Here is a 19,758-nt window from a genome sequence, read left to right on the forward strand (position 1 = left end):
TTTTCTACTGATTAAGAAACCTTTTTTTTTTTTTTTTTTTTGGTAAATGAAGAGAAGAGTAAGGAAACATGAGGTATTTGTGGAATGCAAAATTTCTAAGAAAACTTGCTGTTAATAATTTAATCAATCATTCAGTTTATACTATCTCCTTGGCTTGATTTTCTGTTTTTGTTTTTGTCACTGTAATTGCCGCATCAACCTGATGTCCTCAGAACATAATCTGAAATGATTGGCCACGTCCCTTCCCTAAGTTATATAAAATAGCACTGGGCCATGTATTTTACGTATGTAATTTGGATTATTTATCTTCAAAAGAATGTACCATCTATCAATTTTATAGTTCTATTGTTCACACAGATTAAAATATAGAAATGTAAAATGAAGGTGTTAATTTTCTAAGTAACTTTTGTTTTAGGATTGTGAACCAGTAACCCATGTGTCTCTCCTGAATTAGGGAACTGAAAAGATTCGTAGAATGTTTAACCAAAAGAAGAAGAAACATTATTTCATATCTTACAATACACCCATTAGATTAAGGCATCTAAAGATAGTCAAAGGGGCATTCTAAAGATAATTTTGAAAATATTTGATAGTTGCTGTATTATTGAAATGGTAAATAGGGCCAGCTACATAATTTGTGGGGCTCTCTACAAAATAAAACCATGACATTTCATGTGTCAAATATCTTCGTTCAAATATCAGAAAAAAATTTCCTTTCTGGTATTGTTGAATCCACCTGTAATACTTATTATTTGCCATTTAAGGTTGTACTTATTGGTCATTAGACCATTCATATGGTGAGTGCAGACCCTCCTCAGCACCTGGGTTGCCTTTGTGACTCCATACTTGGGGCAAGGACTTCCTGGCCCACGTCTCCCTAAGATTTTGTTTTGGGTCCTGCCTTAGGTAATGGGCTATGGTGGTCACTAAGTATGACTGGAGAGTAAGCAGCTAAGAACCTGTCCTGGGAGACAAAGAGGTGATGAGAGGCAGAATCACACAGAAGCTGAAGCTCTAAGCCCCTTAGCACATACTCCATTAATCCTTCGGACGTCACTTACAAAACACTAAGAAAAGTTTTAAGAACTTCAAGATGGTACCGCAGGGATTAAATTCCAAACAGGAGGCCCTGTTTGGAGTTTGAAGTCCTGTGCAACTCTACTGGCCAATCACCCATGAAGCCAGCCCTGATGGTAAGCATCAGATTATGGCTTCACCTAACAAGTCATTCTAAATAAGATCTAGTCTTGCCTGAGATTGTCAATGTAAGCAGACCCCAACCTATATAGATTTGGACTTAAATTGATTCATATCTATACATTTGACAAAATGTGACTATTTATTCAATAAATGGAGTTTGTTGCTTTAATTTGCTTGTAATGTTGAGCTTTAACCACTTATGCAAAGATCATTTTCACTGGTATTTTGATGGATTTGCCTGCAGAGCTCCAAATTAATTTGTACAATTAATTGGGGAAATATATTTATTTCCGCCACGTTCTCCCCAACATCTCTATGCTCCCTAGAGTATCCAAGGCCTCCATTAGTGGAAAGTTGTTCAGTTCTTACTTCCATGAATTACCATGTTCCTAAATTGCTCCATTCTCCTCTACACACCCCATAGGAAAAAATCAAATAAATCTGGTTAGGTGCCTACTTACTGACAGTAACCTCATTAAATACAATTTATTTTTTTAAGATTTTATTTATTTATTCATGAGAGACACACACAGAGAGAGAGAGAGAGAGAGAGAGAGGCAGAGACACGGGCAGAGGGAGAAGCAGGCTCCATGCAGGGAGCCTGATGTAGGACTCAATCCTGGGACTCCAGGATAACTTCCAGGGTGAAGGCAGGCGCTAAACTGCTGAGCCACCCAGGGATCCTATTAAATACAATTTACATGACAGTTGGATTTTAATCATTTATTTGTGGGGGCACTAAGAGAAGCTCACTCTTACAAATTTTAACAATGGTGGCTCTAAAATTCCTTCAGTGTAGATTATGTCTCTGAGAGATGAACACTACTAATGATGCTCCTCAAACATTGTGGTGGGAAGGAGAATCTATGTGTTCCCAAGGGCACACAATTGCACAATAAAGAGGTCATGGGGTTCAGTAGTTAGATTTATGTTCTAAATCTCACTCTTCCACAGCATTGCCCTGTATGTGACCTCTTATGCTTGTTGTCTCTTTATTAAAATTTGATGCTAGTTTTGAAGATTTTTTTCAGGATTATCTTTGGTAGGAAAACAATATTCCTTCTTTGTCTCTGCAGAAGCAGGAGGCATCTGAATTTAGAGAATCACGTTGTGTCTGAAAGGAGAAGCAGACTACCCTTACTGCAGACTTCTGTATTCCAAGTGTGTTTGTAGGATGGGGGGTGGGAGGATGTTGGGATTCTCACGTCAGCTAATTCTCTGACACCAGCTGTACGTCCTACAGTGTATCTCAATTCTGACACTAAGTACCTGGAGTTAGTGCAGATCCCACAGATTAAGGGCTCAGTTTCACAAGATTGGTCCTAACATTAGGTGCCAATTGACAATGGTGGGTCTCCACATTAGCTGCAACTTTTGTCCAACTTGGTTACAAATAGAGCACAACCCCCTCCTCAGTTTTGAACATTTGCTAGAACTGATCACAAAACTCAGGTAAACAGTTTATAAAGATCATACCTCAGGAACTGCCAGAAGGAAGAGATGCATAGGCAGGGTATGGAGAAAGGGGAACAAGGCTTTCCATTTCCTCCCCAAACTCTCCACCCTCTGATCACCTCTACATGTTCACCAGGTAGGAAGCTCTCCAAGTACTGCCATACTACAGAGATTTTTATGGGGGCTTTATTACATAACCATGATGGATTAAATCATTAGCCACTGATGATTATTAACTCTACCACCTACCCTTCCCTCTCCAAAGGTCAGGGTTTGGAGCTGAAAATTCCAACCCTCTGATCACCTGGATAGTCCTCTGGCAATCAGCCTCCATCCTGTGGCTATCCATAAGCCCTTAGCCACTAGTCATCTCATAACATACAAAAAGACACTTATTATTTCTGGAGATTCCAAGTTTTTTAGGAGCTGTATGTCAGGAAAGGGAAATGGGAGCCATATTACAATATCTTAACAACAAGATCATAGCTAGTGGCTGCAAACAAGAAAGACAAACATGATTAAGAAGTGTTTCCGCAGCTGGTTAGATTTGAAAAGTTCCCCAATTTCTGAGCAAAGTACTGTGTGTATGTTCCATATGACATGACTCCATCAGAAGGAAGATCTTTAAGGGAAATATGATGAAAAATACTATTGTCTTCTATGACACCTGGAGACCAAAGAAGGGACTCTGGTCCCACAGGAGGTAATAAAAGTGTTATTTAGTGCCTGAAAATATAGCCTGAAGCATGGGAATTAATTTTATAGCAGGGGCATAGAGTTAGTGGTTCTCTATTTTCATGGAAACAAATCCAATTTTAAAATTACTTTTGAAGCAAATGAATATGCAGTTGGTAGGTTATGTGGTTAGAGTGGGAGTCCTTAGACTCCAAAATCCTCTTGCCACGGAGTCACAGTTTGTGGGATCACTGACCCTTTGAGATGCAGTTTTGTAAAGTTTCTCTGATCTCTGACAGAAAGTTATTAGGACATGTTCCAATTTGATAAAATTGCCAAGTAGACACACCTTATCTTTAGGAATTTTCCAATTCCATTTTAATAATTTTTTCTCCCCAATACACTGAAAAAATTTCCACTTCCTTTATTCTCTTAATTTGTGAGTAAGAAAGACATATATTTCTGTTATACCAATCTTAATAGTTAAATGTTTTCAAATCTTAGAGTGAATGATTGTCATATTTCAGGAGTATTATGTTGTTTTCCAACAATAATTCATTAATGTAAAAGACCCACAGTATCTCCAATCTATGTGAAAATGTATTCCTTAAATCTGCTGTGTGAACATCTGTGTAAGGATTTAGTTTAGTAAAGACAGAGTGAATTCAAGTTTTGATAGTATGTGCCAGACATGTGTTTTTAGAACTTTTAATAATAATGCACACACTCTAGTCATTGTTATGGCCACTCCTGAGAGTATTAATTTCCTAAATTTATAGGTATAATAAAGTACTAGCTCATTAATCAGATTTATTTTTTTAATACAACATAGAAAATCTTCAGAGAGACATAGCTATCCAGTATGAGACCATGATCACTTGTTGAAATATATGCTATTTTTTAAGATTTTATTTATTTATTCATGAGAGACACAGAGAGAGAGGCAGAGACATAGGCAGAGGGAGAAGCAGGCTCCCTGCATGGACCCAATGTGGGACTCGATTCCAGGACCCCGGGATCATGCCCTGAGATGAAGGTACACATTCAACCGCTGAGCTACCCAGGCGTCCCAAAATATATGCTATTTATTTGCTTTTCGGTTTGACTAAATTGCGAGACTTTTTTCATTATACTATTATTATTTTATTATTATTATTATTATTATTATTATTATTATTAACAGAATCCCTCCATTCTTCTGTCCAACATAGGAATGCCAAAAATACAGAAAGTGGTCATTACTTGGAAGGATAATTTAATTATTAAAGTTATGAAGGTCTGGGCATAGAACAATATATTTAGGTTCTTAGTGTACTTCATGAAGTAGATTGATGATATACAGTAGGTGTTCAATAGTTATGTTTTCACTAAATAACATGCAATGTAGCATAACATTAAGTGGCCTTTAAAATACAATTAGGAAACTGCTTTTTCCCTTTAATATTTTCTTTACACATTTTTTATTTGCTAGATTTCTAAACATAAAAAAAATCCTGAAATTGCACTAAACAAGTAAAACATGGTTTGGAAAAAAATCTAAAACTATGTATGTACTGGAACTTGTTTTAAAGGAGCATGCAGTTACTTTTAGTATCATCCCAGAATTGTCATTTAGTGAAAGTCCCTCTCATGGACTGAAGCCACTATGGAATTATCAAGAACACCTAAACTTAACTCTATTCTTTAGTGAATTATATGAAGTACAATTTCCAGTATGCCTCCTTGATTAAAAAAAAAAGCCTAAGGATATTTTGACAGAAACAATAATTGCCAATATGAAAACACAGTTGATTTCCATCTAGGAAACATGAGTGTCATATGTGTATATGTTTGCATGGCTGTATGAAAGTGGGCATTTTGACTATCAGAAAGAAAAATAACTGTGTCAATGAATGCAATTATTTCAAACATCATCATTTTCATTCAGGTGTGTTGCTGGGAAAAATGAATTAAAATGAATAAAATGTTATTTAATAAAATAAACCAGATACAAAATCTTGCCTTGTATTTACAGATAAATTTTAATGGAATATTTCATGGTCTAACACAAATATCAGACCCAATGACACTAATTCTTGTACAGCCTTTGGCTTACCCTGTATAACAAAATCTGTTATTTAAAGTAGACTATAAAATATCTTATGGTAAGTGAACTTCCAAAGACACAAAGAAAATCTCCCATAAATTTAAAAGCTTATCTCAAATTCTTACTGGCATAAGCTTAGGATGGATATATTATAGATTGTATTATCTTAGGTAGTTGAAATATATATAATACTGGTTAGAGTGTGAAAATTAAAAAAAAATAGGTTTTAGGCATTTTTGCTTCTGTTCCTAGTCAACATTAGTAAACACACATAAGTGAATGTAAAATTACCTTTACAGACTTTTGAAATTTTGGCGATCTCAAGAAAATTTCCCTAAGTCAGCAACATTTTTTTTTACCCTTAGTCAGCATATTACAAGGTTCATATTTTCAAAGGAGTAACGATTAAATGTTGTACAAATAAGATAACATTTATTTTACTACCGTTTAATTTTTAAACTTCCACTTAGTACAAGGAAAATAGGCATCACTAAGAAAATCTAAAATGAATGGATAATGTACTCAGTTGAAAAAGATATGCAAAATAATGTGTTTGGTATAAAGGAATATGTTTTGTGACATCTTTTATAATTTGTCAGTGGGAAGAAAGAAAGTTCCATCTTTCATTGTCTGCTTTCAGACCTAAGAAAATGAACTAAATGAATAGACAATTCAGTAATGTCCAACAGATAACTAAAATTCAAATTTTATTTTTCCATATGTATTAGACAATTTTTTTTTCTGACAAGACTTCAGTGAAAGATGAAGTGCAAATGGGAACCCTGTAAGAATGTTTATAAGAGTTGTACATGACATATTTTAAGCGCCACTAAGTACACATTGAATACTTTGTAAGTATATAGGCATAGCAACATGCAAGTGTCATGTACCTAATATTACAATATGCATTTTGTTTTTTGAAAATGTTTATGATAACAGTAGATTCAATAATTGTGTTTATCTTCTGTGCAATATGCTTTATTTTGGCAAATCTTTACAGCACAGAATTCATTTTTATGTTGTCATCAATATACCCTTCCAAAAGTTATGAATTTCATGTCATATAAATAGAACATTTTATTTTTGAAGCAATATTACTGGGAACACCTGCATTTCTGGGTACCATTTTCAGAGATAAGTCTTTAAATTTTTTTTAACATGGCAGACTTGTTCCAACGTTGATTATGTTAAAATATTTATGATAAAAATGGAGCTTTCTTGAGGGAATTTTTTTGGTTGAATGAAAAGCTAAACAACCAATTCACAAATACTGATGTGAACTGAATATGAAGAAAATAGGTAAGTAATCCCAAACTCACGGGTTACTATTTAACTGCATCATTGAATCTACAATCAGTACAGCAGGTACAGTTAAATAAATTTGTAAAGAGATTAAAATTTTATACACTCATAAGGAGAAAGAGTACTACTTTTGAAAAATCTCTAAATTATTTTTCTATTTATGAGAATCCTTCAATACATTAGAAACACAGAGAAAAGCAAAAAGGATAGAGAGATAACAATTCAGTTTACATTTCATAGTTTTTTTTTTTTTAACCAACTGGTGACCACTGCTTTCAACCATCAAACATTTTATTGCATATAACTTTCACTATCAGCAAATATAAAGAGAAAAGTGTCTACTAGTATCATGTACAAGGAAAAGCATTTGAAGAAAGAAAACATTTGAGGTTTGACAGTACTGTGTATAATAGAAGTGTAATGTGGCATTCATACCGCACTTAAAAGTCCGTGTGGGAATCACTGCTGTTCTGACCCTGGATGTGGGAAAAGTGCTTAAGTGCTGAGCCCTGGTAGGTTTTTCTTTTGCCCCTGCAATCTTCAAATATCTTTTAACTTTCTTCTTTTGAAATATACAGTATGTTTTTATAGGGGAAAAAGATGTTTTTTCTTTACATTTTTTCACATGTGGGCCCATTCTCTCCAAAATAACCATACATTTATTGTAATATATATATATATATATATATATATATATATATATATATATATATATATAAGATGGTAAAGATTCGGCCAATATTATTTGTAACATAACCACATAACATAGAAACAACTTACTTTAAGCATATTTTATAGATTTAACATCATAATTTGAAATATTTTCTTGTATAATTTTTTCTCAAGAAAAATCTGCTTTTAAAATATAATTTCCTTTTGGAATAAATTACATCATTTGAAAAATTCATATTATGTCTAAGCAGACACAGTAAAGTGGGCATTTGTGGCAATACTTTGTGTTCATTACTCAGGTATTATTTGTTAATAAGGAGCCAATTTTAAATACTTAAATTTTTGTCTTATATAGATAACAGTTTTTGGGTAAATAAATCATATATATAATTTTTTACCTAAAAGCACAACATTAATTTATAAGAAACTGTTGCATTTTAAATGTTAAATGAAATATAAGATTGGATTCCAAAGTGTTGCCATTTAAGTTATTTTTAAAAAATCAACACATTTATATTACATTGAAATATTAAGTACACATGAAAAGAACTATTCTTATAAAGTTAGCATATTTTGCCCACAGGAAAAGTTTATGATAGAAAAGGAAAAACAAATGCAGATCCATACACTGTTGAATACACTAAAAGAAATTGGCTTTTGAGATTTCCCAGGGGCTGGGGAGAGGACTGTTAATGATAGTCCCAAAGAATGCTTCCTGGGATATCCTGCAAATAATTATTTCTTCTATATCATAGCCCATGTTAAAAGTGAGAGGTAGAAGGATTATTGTAAGTATGCATGGCAGAGAACTTACCAGCTATATCCAATAACTATTGCATTCAATATTAATAATCTCAATACATAAAAATGCTGATGAGTTTAGAACCCATTCTTACATGTTGTTCCCTTTAGCTATCTTTATAATCTTGCTAGTTGCTTTCAATCCATTGCCTTTGGAAGGGTATAAGTGCAAAGGGCATGCCTGGGACAGAAAGAATAGGGAGAGAAAGGGGAAAAAAATAGAAAAAAGGTCTAAAAAAATTCCCATTAAGATATAGTGACTTTAACGGTTAAAGGTAACCTATGTTCTTTGATTAAGTGTGTACTTATAATAAAAGTACCATAATCCATTAAAATACACACTTCAAGGAAAGTTTAAGAATTCCAAATTCAATTAAATATCAAGCAAAGTCTAAAACTCAGGCTATTTCTTTCTCTCCAGTAGTGCTAAAAACTAAGCCAAATAATTTTATTGTGTCCACATTAATGATTAAATAAGGAAAACTTAAAGTGTTTGTTGTTGAATCAATTATATTTTTAATTAATGCCTTAGTGTGTGGGAGGTGAAGATTAGCAATCTCTTGGATCGTGTTAAAGAAGACTTTGAAATCCCTTTGCATTAGTATCCAGCAATAGAATTGCAGATATTGCACTGAGTAAATTTCAATATTGCCAGTGTATATTTCAAAACAACTTCTATTATCTACACTAAGATTTCCTCTTTCCCAATATTCAAAATGCATATTATAATTACATGGGTTTCCAACATCCATACACAGCAAGTACAAGATACTTACATGTACGTACACTGTAGTTACCTATATTTTGCATAGTTTTTAGTGTGTACTTTGTGCCACTTAATAAAAAGCATTACTCAGTAATTCTTATTAGATGTTTCATTTATTTCAGCTGTGGTTGCCAGTTCTTTTTGTTTGTTTTGTTTTGTATATTCATCACAGATTACCATTTGCAAAGGGAGATAAAACTGGGCATTTTTCGTGGGCTCTAAGTAATCAACAATATGATGGGGAAGTTGCAGTAAGCTACAAGGTTTTGCATTTTCTTAACAATTAAAGAGCATAACATAAATTTCATATTTATCATTCATCAAGTTATCCTTATGTCCAAAGGAAAATAAAATGTATTTTAAATGCTCCCCTTGGTAACACTTTGCAATAAGTGGCACTAAATTACACGATAACTGGTATGTTACATGGAAGAACCATCACGGTCAAACAGCTGCTGTACATGTGCCTATATGGAATCTCAAAGCTGTTACAATCATGAGTACATAATTACAAGTGAGCCTGTCCTTTTAATTGAGATATTTATATTTTTACAAAGAAATAAAAATAAATGAGGTGTGTTAGCTTCTTTGCCATATTTAGGAAAGTTAGTTTTCTTTCTCTATTTTAAGTTTTGGGTTTCAACGCAATATTAAGCATCTTGAATCAATATAAGATCATCCAGTTTCTAAATTAAATTCCAATATCAGGTTCCTTAAACTGCTTCTTGGATTCTCTGGTAAAAGAAAACAAGTTGAAATCTCTCTCTCTCTCTCTGTCTCTCTCTCTCTTTTACACACACACACATACACACACATGTAAATACACACACATCAATACTCTGGTCAGTCATGTGTCCTATCTTTGCTCTTGCACTAACAAACTTTCCTTTTTCTTCCTAATTTTAATAATCATTCTATCTAGGACACTCAAAAATGGGAAAAAATGCTGTTTACCCTTTTTTGATGGAGGACAATCAATTTACACTATAAACAGTACACTGGCAGAGAATAGCTACTTTTGGTAAAGAATAATGTTCCATATTCTACTACGGATATATGTGTGTTCACACTCCTTCCACTGAGTTCCATAGCTACTGTGCTCAATAAGCAGAGACAGAATTTGGCCCTGTGCATACACATGTGCACATTTCAGACATTGCAATTGACATGGTTCCATTTCAAAATATTATTTTGTGTTTTCTTCCTGATTTTTGTAGAAATGAGCAGAATTTTTATAATTTTTCCCCTATTTGGTAGGAATAGAATAAGTTTAAAGATAAGAAAATATAATTCTACTGCTATTTTTTAAGGAACTAAAAATTATACCTAATTGAAATTGGACTATTTTAACTGGCAAAACATTTTATTAGAGCCCACAAATCATAATATGTAAGTTACTTTCTTTTAAAGAATTCGGTTGAGTTTTTATATTATTCTAAAGGGTTAAAAGAGTCAAAAACTTTGAAATACAACTAATTTTTGATTTCTAATTTTACAGTGCTATAAATAATGATCGAGTTATTTAGGCAACAATTTAACATTTGGAGCCAAGTAGAATATAGACAAAATGAAGAGGAATGTAAATACAGCATCAATGAAGAGTAGTAATTTTGTAAGTGCATCCTGAAATTAAGCTTTAAATAGTAATTGATGATGCAGTTTATACAACTTACTTCTGTAATAAGAACCTTTCCATTTTGTACTAACAGGATGAATTTTGTTTTGTGGAGTCTTTCTAAAGATTATGCATTGAAAGATATGAACAGTTTATAAACCTATTCTAGTTTCAGTGTGTCTAGTAGCACCTACCTGATTCTCTCAAACTACCCTACTATATTAACATATTATTGCATTTTTCCACAGATGGTATGGAGTGAACTGTAAAAACAAGCATGCAATCACATCAATGCAGACTTATTTCCTTAAAATGTCATACTGTATATGATTTATTATGTTAACACTCAACCACATCATATTATTTATGTTCTGTATATTCTGAAAAAGTGCTGCTTGACTGACATCGTCCTTTTCCTTTTGTAAGAAATCAACAAGATAAATGCTTCAACAATCAAAAAAAATTTAAAATTCTAATGTTGTCTTTAAAAGTTTATACTTTTCTGATAAATAATCTAAGATACAGCACCCTTGTCTTTCATTTCACATTAATACATGATGTCATACCCAACCATCCTCATTTCCCAAAAATAAATTCCAAGATATTATTTTTAAAACCATAGACCATCATGCTTTCAGACATCACAAGTATAGCTACCATATCATCATATTTGTTTTCTTCTTAAAGGTGCAATGCTTGCAAATGGGAAAATAATTTTTATCTAACTGGACTTTTTAATTTTTAGCATATAATAAATTTAATGAGAACTAATCTAGCAATATTGTAGTTTACTAGAAGAAATAATATGACTTTAGATTGACTCTATGTCATATTCAAGAATACAGCAGATATTAATGGTTAAATACACCAAAATTTCAGAAATAATCCAGAGAAAGAGACTTTCACCCTGGAGTTAAAAGCATGGCAGAAATTCTCCATCACTCACTGTTTCATAAGTTTGTACCTCACAAAATGCATAGACAGGAATTTAATATAAAGAATTAGTTCATTTATACAGAAAACATATCTTAAACACTTCTTTTTTGGCAAACCAACATAGGTAAGCAGCTCTGGAACTGCCAAATTAAAATTTGTAAATTTTTAACAAACTAAGAGTTTACTTTTAGGTCATTATTCAACTGTGGTTGTAATTTAAAACCTGAGGCTGTGCACTGGTTGTTAGCTTAAAATTACCTTTCCTTATAACATTGTGCTTCCATTGTATAACAAATAAAAATTAACAAGAACTAGAAAAATTTGTTGTTGAACAGTGCTAGGACATACAGACAAAAATACTAATACATGTTAACTACTTATAATATTGGTTTAAGTAATATCTAAAGGGATATAATGGACATTAGAAAATGCTTACTTATGACTGAATTACCTACAGCCAAAAAAGTTAAATATGTATCAAATAATGTTTAATTGGATTTATTATATGCACTATATACAGATACTAAATGTCTCAAAATTGTGCCCTATGGATACTTCAGTTTTGTTTAGGCAGGTGGGTCTTTATGGGGCAAATAAATTATAGAATCAAACTAGGGAAATGAATGAAATCCTTGTGATTCCCAAAGCAGTAAAATGTTTGTAAAAATTTATTGGTAAATGAAGCTAAAATACCTACTGGTGGGATCTATATAATTATATAAAATGTCATGTCATGATTGCAATTCATACACATGGCTCCTGTATCAAATACTATATTTTAAAATAGCACATTGATACAGCTTCACCAGTATAATCTCAAACATTCCAGAATCTATTCTACAGTGTTTTCATTTGTGTTTTCTAGGGCATAAGTTTCCAAACATGTCTTTAAAGGTAGACATGTAGAAAACATTGTAAACCTCTAATCTCTGATTAAACTTAAACATGTTAGGTCTTTACCTAATCCTGTTCCTTGTGAAAGCTTTCCCATGATAAAGTGACAAAATTTATGATTTAAAGGGAAAAATGAGGGAAAAAAAAAACCTTTGCATACTTCTTTTCAATGTAGAAAACAATTCAATACCAAGATCCAGAGAGATGATTAACATTGTTAAGGCTGTATATTCAAGCACTGTATGTTAAAAGAGCAATGGTGTGGAATTTAGGCAGTAAGAAATGTCCTGCATTATGTATGGTACAGTAATTAAAGAATGATGCTTTCGACAGCTGATTGTTGGTATACACTGGCTACTGATAGCAGTACGGTATGGAAGTTAATAAAGGTAGCGGAAGATGGTAGAAATGAATTCTGAAAGATGATAGCCAGTTTTCTCCAGCAGCCAGCCTGATAAGGAAAACTCATAATCTTGGCCTGCATTTTAAATGAAATACTCTTTTTTCTCTTCAGCATTGACTTGGCTGCCTTCAGCATTGATAATGGCTGTGTCAGCATCTGGCGCATCTTCAGCCCCTTTAGCTTCATTTGTTAAGTATGTTCCTGTGGGTATTGGAAGAAAAAAAATATATATGTGTGAGTTCTGTGAGACTGGTAAAATAGCCAGCATTCAAGCTACATTCATTTAGGAAGAAACTTGTACCAGATTTCTTGTATGTTGTAACATATGCTGAGACAAAATAAACCACACAATTCACTCTCCTGTTGCACACTGTCTTTCAGCTTTCAGGTGTGTGTTATAGATGAAGCTGTGGTCAGGTTAACTAGAGGCAACTGCCTAACTGGAATGGGTAATGAGTAGTTTGATTCCTCTGATGAGGGATACAGACCATGTGCCTCTTGCAGCTGTAGTAATCAGGGTCCTTTGTTAAGATGTTGATAATGATCACATCAAACGTGTCATCCTTCATGTTGAAAGCCCCACTTAAAAGTAGATTATGTCAATAGTTCACTACCCAGCCCTTTGGAAAAAACAGATTATATATTTTCTTGGGGCACCTGGGTGGCTCAGTGGTTGAGCATCTGTCTTTGACTCAGGTGATGATCTGAAGGTCCTGGGATCGAGTCCCGCATCAGGCTCCCCACAGGAAGCCTGCTTCTCCCTCTGCCTGTGTCTCTGCCTCTCCGTGTGTATCGCCCATGGATAAATAAAATCTTTTTTGGAAATTACATATTTTCTTCACTCATATGGCCATATGTGTATCTAAAAACCTACGAACAAAAATGTTGACCAAATGTCTGACATTATAGTTGAATGTCAATCCTGGAGATAAATTACAAACTTGCTTTTTATTTCTCCCTCTGAGCCAGTGACTCACTCTGTGAACTTTGGCCATTGGTTAAGCATTATTTTACCAAATCAATCCAACTTTCATTAAGTAAAACAATCAGAAATTCCCTGAAATAATTTTGCATTTACATCTCTGTCATATATATACATATATTCATTTAATATTTCAGAATTAAGCCTGTCTTTAAAATAGTTTTTTGCCAAACTTAAGAATATTTTATTAAATATTACCTACCTTTATGTCTTGCCAGATATCGACCAAGCAGAAATATAGAACACAGCGTGACAAATACAACTACAGCCACTATTCCTCCTATAAGAGCATGATCAGGGCCAGTCTGGCCAGCCAGAGCATTGGGATCTAGAGAATAGAATAAAATCATACAAATGATGTGTTATTTAGGTATAGAGTATATATCTGCATTAGAATGAGTTATTTTGAAAATTAGCCCATTTCTATTGTGGTAAAATTTCACTAATGGTATCGAACCAACCATCTAGTCAACAAATATTCATTTGTACAATATACCTGCAGATATAACATTTGCCACATTGATCACAATTGCTGTTGACTTTATATTTTAAGACTGGATAAACAAATACACATATAAAAACTTTTTCTTAAAAGAAGGAGAGAGAGGGCAGCCCAGGTAGCTCAGTGGTTTAGCGCTGCCTTCAGCCTAGGGCCTGATCCTGGAGACCCAGGATCGAGTCCCACATCAGGCTCCTTGCATGGAGCTTGCTTCTCCCTCTGCCTGTGTCTCTGTTTCTGTCTCTGTCTCTCTCTCTCTCTCTCTGTCTCTCATGAATAAATAAATGAAATCTTTTAAAAAAGTAAAGAAGGAGAGAGAGCACATGAGGGAGAAGGGGAGAGAGGGGTGGAATCTTAAGCAGACCCCTCACTCAGCATGGAGTCCAATGCAGGGCTCAATCTCACAATCCTGAGATTACAACCTGAGCTGAAATCAAGAGTCCAACATTTAACCAACTGAGCCATCAGGTGCCAGGTCAGATAAATGTACAATTTTGCAAGGTTTTATGCCTTTCCTTCCTCTTCTCCTTCTGAATATATATCTGTGAATGTGTGTGTGTGTGTGTGTGTTTAGTGTGATGAACACAATTATATTGTTTAAAAAATAAAATTACGTCATGGGAAACGCTGGCACTGAAATGATAATTTAGGATTTATTGTCATATAAATCTTACTTAAAGATATAGCAATTGATGAACTCCCCGAGGGAGTAAGTCTAGATAGAGAGGAGAAGAAGTCTGAAAACTGAACTGAGGAACTCCCATATCTAAAGTCTAAAGAGAAAGCGCTTCCAGCAGAACTGACTGAGAAGGAAAGAACAGTGAGAGAGGAAAATACCCTGTAGAGTATGTTGTAGCTGATCAAAGAGAAGAATGTATTTCAAGGAGAGGAAGGTGTTACAATTGGGTTAAGTGTGATTGACATTAGGAGGAAATGAATACTCAATGTAAAGGATCAAGTGCCTATTTGACTCGTAGTTTTAGAGAAAGTAACTGGAGAAATAGAGATTAATAATATACTTTCACATTTATCCTTTAGTAAAATTACAGGAAAGAGATGATCCCCCCCAAAAATAGCCATTTTTCAAGCAGAAATGGAAAGATCAAAAGAAAGCCTAGACAACTGGGAACTTCAAAAGTCTAGAAAAATCAACTACTTAAGGAAGTCACACAATAAGGGATAAAACTAAGTGAAGCTTTGAGCAACTAAACCCACTAAGGCTCAGCCCTACTGCTGAGGATCAGATTGAATATACTGCCTACCTTCCCAAGTCCATGTTGCAGACATCTCATGGTAACTACGTATATTCTAAGTGAGGGATTTAGAGGATAGAGAAACTAAAGAAATAAATTAGGCTTCACAATTATACCTTCAAAAGATCTTGAAGTATTATTGTAGGCATGACATACCAGGAGTCTACTGTGTTTTTAATGAAACTATTGGGTGAAAGTAGTGTATTTCTAGATAGAAAAAAAAAGTCTATTTAAAACTTCAAACAACCTCAAGATCCCCAAACTTGGTGCAAGCAAGAAGTGGACTAGTTCCCATGAAGAGCATATTCCCAATCAAACACTTCAGATGTGACCATGGACTGTAACAGACAAACTGAGCCTCCCATGGGGTAGACTTGGGGGAAGCAAAGACAAGAGTGTACAGAGAACTCCATTTCTTTAAGGAATTACAACTACTGCCAAGGCAGAGGGATCTTTTAAGGCCAGTCTGGCATGTTTTCATAGTTGTTATGGATAATGACTATTCAGTGTTTCCCATTCTTTATTTCCAAATGGGAGCATCTATATTAAGAAGCATTTCCTCATGGCTGTGTTCTAGCATTGTATTTTGTGTATGGGTAGAGGGGAGCATTAATAATTTGTCTTTTGGGGGCGCCTGTGTGACTCAGTGGTTGAGCAACTGCTTTCAGCTCAGGGCATAATCCTGGGGTCCTGGGATCGAGTCCCACATCGGGCTGTCAGCAGGGAGCCTGCTTCTCCTGCCTATGTCTCTGTCTCTGTGTGTGTCTCATGAATAAATAAATAATATCTTTTAAAAAATAATAATTTGTTTTTTGGTTAATTTGTCCCTGGACTAATGTATCCAGATATGATGAAGAGGACTGTGTGTATTTGAAAATATTAGCCTTTGAGTTGGTTACATAGGCTTGATAGTACATTAGGTTTTCTCTTCGGACAAAGTATGGCAGGAAAAGAGGGGAAAATGTTTAGTTGATCAGAAGGGGATATTGAAGAAGATATTTCTAGCTAATAACAAACTTGCTTCCTTTTCTTTCAGTACACAGAGCTAAACATTTTCCAGCTTCACTTCAGTTGAATGTAACCATATGATCTGAGTTCTGGTCAACTGAATAAAGATCTGGCAATAAAAAACATTCCAATGTAACTCTCAAGGCCATCTCAGAAGACATAAATTGAAAATGAGAAAGCTACAAGCATAAGTAAGGCTATAGGTCACTCAGTCTCCACCTGGAAGAAAATTGCACAACTAAGAAAACACACATTGAACTGTCCAAGGGTAAAAAAATATATTAAAATAAGCATTAAAAAGTTAATTTCTCTTAGCAGCTATTGTTAATGTACCTTTCTAGTATATATCTTGAATTTTCCTTAATTTCTGGCATTGGCTATAAATCTAAAAATAAAAACAAAAGAAAGAAAAAGAAAGCAAAAATAAACCTGCCATGTCTTTGAATTCCCCATTCTTATTCCTTACTTAGATACTTCAGTTTCAAGTCAACACTTTTTGCTCAAGTCTCTGAATGCAGATAGTCATAAATCATTTCTACTTTGCTGAATATCTCTCAGAACTGAGCACTCTTTTGGGAAACTGAGAAATCACTCTTGTTCATACATCTCTGTAGTTATCTCATTTCTTGAAGATAAATTCTGAAATGTGCTGTTGTTGGACCAATCAGCATAAACGTTTAAAGACTTTAGATAAATATTGCCAAATTATATTGTAGAAAGATTGTATAAATTCACCCTGTATCAACTACAAGTCAGGATTCCCCCCTATAAATACTAACATCATATATTAAAATATTTAAAAATTGCCAATCTATTTTTAATATTTTCAAGTTACCGTAAATGTGTCTAACTACTTTCCCCTATATAAATTTGTTAATTTTGAAATGGCTGCTTATTCAGTTTGACCATTTTTTTCTATCTAAATTTTCTGTTTCAACAACTGTCTTCATAGAAAAATAAACATTTTTAGCAATTTATTCTAATTTTTCTTCATTTATTGTCTTTTCAGTAATGGATAAGCCTTAATATTTTATGTGATCAAATATATCAGACTTTTGTTTTATGATGTCTGACTCGTGGGTCACAATTTGAAATGCTTTTGCAATGATGTGATGGCAAAATAAGATATACACATATAGATTTATGCTGTCTTCTAACACTTTCATTGTCATATTTTCATCCATCTAAAATGTATTTTGGTCTATGGTTTGAGGCTAAAGTATAAAATAGAACTTTTTTTTTTTTTTTTTTTTAGTTTTTAGGGGAGGAGGAGCAAAGGGAGAGAGAGAGGGAAAGAATCTTAAACAGGTTCCATGCCCAGCACAGAGCCCAATGTGGGGCTCCATCTCACAACCCTGAGATCATGACCTGAGCAAAAATCAAGAGGCACTTAACCTACTGAGCCACCTAGGAGCCCCTGTACTTTCTTTTCTTTTTTAAATTGGATTAGAGTTTATCATAATGCTATTTTTATTGAAGTTTATTTTCTAAAGTATTATGTCTATTATTTGTCAAGATTATATTTATCATTTTTATTTACTGATCATGAGACCCACTCAGTTTTTCTACTAGCTTAAATAGTGCAAAGTTGTTCTTTTAGGGTTTTTCTTTCTACTATAAATATAATATTAATGAAAATATCATCTTGATTCTGATGATCTCAGAACTGCATCACAAATCCAAAGGGACTAGCCACAAACCTTCTTTTGACAGTGGTTGGTCTCTTTACTCATCTCAATATCTAGAGTTACTTTTACAGTTCCTATTTATCTAAAATTTGAAACTTCTCATATCTGCTCTTCTATTACAATATACATTCAACCTCACTGATGCACTAAAGATAATGTAGAATTTGATAGCAAATTGTAGCACACATCTCCTCAAAAGAAAATTTCATGATAAAAACATCCTTGAACCTTGAATTTTTAGGTATTATTTTGTTATGAATCAACACTTAATTGGCTGAAGAACCCCTGCTTTTTATGACTTAATAGTTTAGAACAATTTATCAGTGTTTTGACTTTTTTAAAAAAAAGATTTTATTTATTTATTCATGACAGACACACAAAGAGAGGAGAGACTCAGGCAGAGGGAGAAGCAGACTCCCTGTAGGGAGCCCGATGTGGGACTCGATCCCAGGACCCCGGGATTATGCCCTGAACCAAGGCAGATGCTCAACCCCTGAGCTACCCAGGTGCCCCAGTGTTTCAAAATTTTTGCCTCCCCCTACCAAGATAAATCTGAAATCTTTCAGATTTTTGTTTTCCATTCTTTTTTAAGTAACCTGCTTTTTCTAAGTGATTGCTATCAGAATTCTTTGTGTTTTCTTCTATTAAATTTTTATATTTTACCTAGGTATATTTTGTATTTTGCCTTGAGTCAAACATTTATTCATCTGCAAATCTACTTTTTAAAGTTACAATCAGATTAGTTCATTTGTTTTGAAATTATGAATCCTTTTTTAAAATGCTACTTTTGATTAATAATTATTTTTTCTACTTTCTTCCTTGGAAAATCCACTGATGCCCTGGTAGAAACTCAATATTTTATGTTGCATATATGCCATTCCCTCTTTACTATTTTTATGATCATTTTACTAATTTACATTTTGTTTTAGTTATATTTCCCAAGTTTATCTTCTGTTTGATTTCACTATCATAGGTTTTCCTTCTTATTTCTTCCAAAAGAAGTTTGCTATGGATTGTGACTTTGGTTTAACCACTCTCTCTATTTAATCACATTGTGTACTTACTTAGTAGATGTTCTAAGTAGATGCATATTATTGACAATAATAAGTGGTAGTTTTATCATGTTTTTTTCATTTTAGTAAAAGAATTTCATTTAAAGATCTGGGAAAATGTTTTTCCTTGGTGAGCATGCATTATCTCTCCTCTTTTATTGAAAATAATTTTCACTGGATACAAATTTCTTATTGTTTACTTGTACTTGCATTTTCTTTATTATTAATGTTGAAATGTTTTGAAGAAGGATTCTCTGTCATGATGCTGGTATGTATTCATGCTCAGCTTTAATGCTACAGGTCAATCCACCTACAGAATCTTTGTAATTGAAATATGGACCATATGACATTTGTACATGGTGGATGAACTAGAGAGAGTGAGTCTTGGGATGTAGATCATTATTGGTGAGAGATTTCCCTGGTTTATTTCATGTATTTTGCTTGTAATCTTCATTCTCACAGTAGGATCTC

General features: G+C 33.6%; 1 protein-coding gene across 1 annotated transcript in view; it reads right to left on the minus strand.

Annotated features, from left to right (window-relative positions):
* Positions 1–7,458: 7,458 nt before the first annotated feature.
* Positions 7,459–19,758, minus strand: part of CADM2 (cell adhesion molecule 2) — a 244,731-nt gene continuing 232,431 nt past the window's right edge. The window contains exons 9-10 of the mRNA XM_055314056.1: positions 13,990–14,115; positions 7,459–13,006 (exon numbers count right to left, since the gene is read on the minus strand). Of these exons, the coding sequence (XP_055170031.1) occupies positions 12,888–13,006; positions 13,990–14,115 (245 nt within the window). The 3' untranslated portion in view covers positions 7,459–12,887. The remainder of the gene's footprint in view (positions 13,007–13,989; positions 14,116–19,758) is intronic.

Source organism: Nyctereutes procyonoides, unplaced genomic scaffold (assembly GCF_905146905.1).
Source record: "Nyctereutes procyonoides isolate TBG_1078 unplaced genomic scaffold, NYPRO_anot_genome, whole genome shotgun sequence".
NCBI classification, from domain to species: domain Eukaryota; kingdom Metazoa; phylum Chordata; class Mammalia; order Carnivora; family Canidae; genus Nyctereutes; species Nyctereutes procyonoides.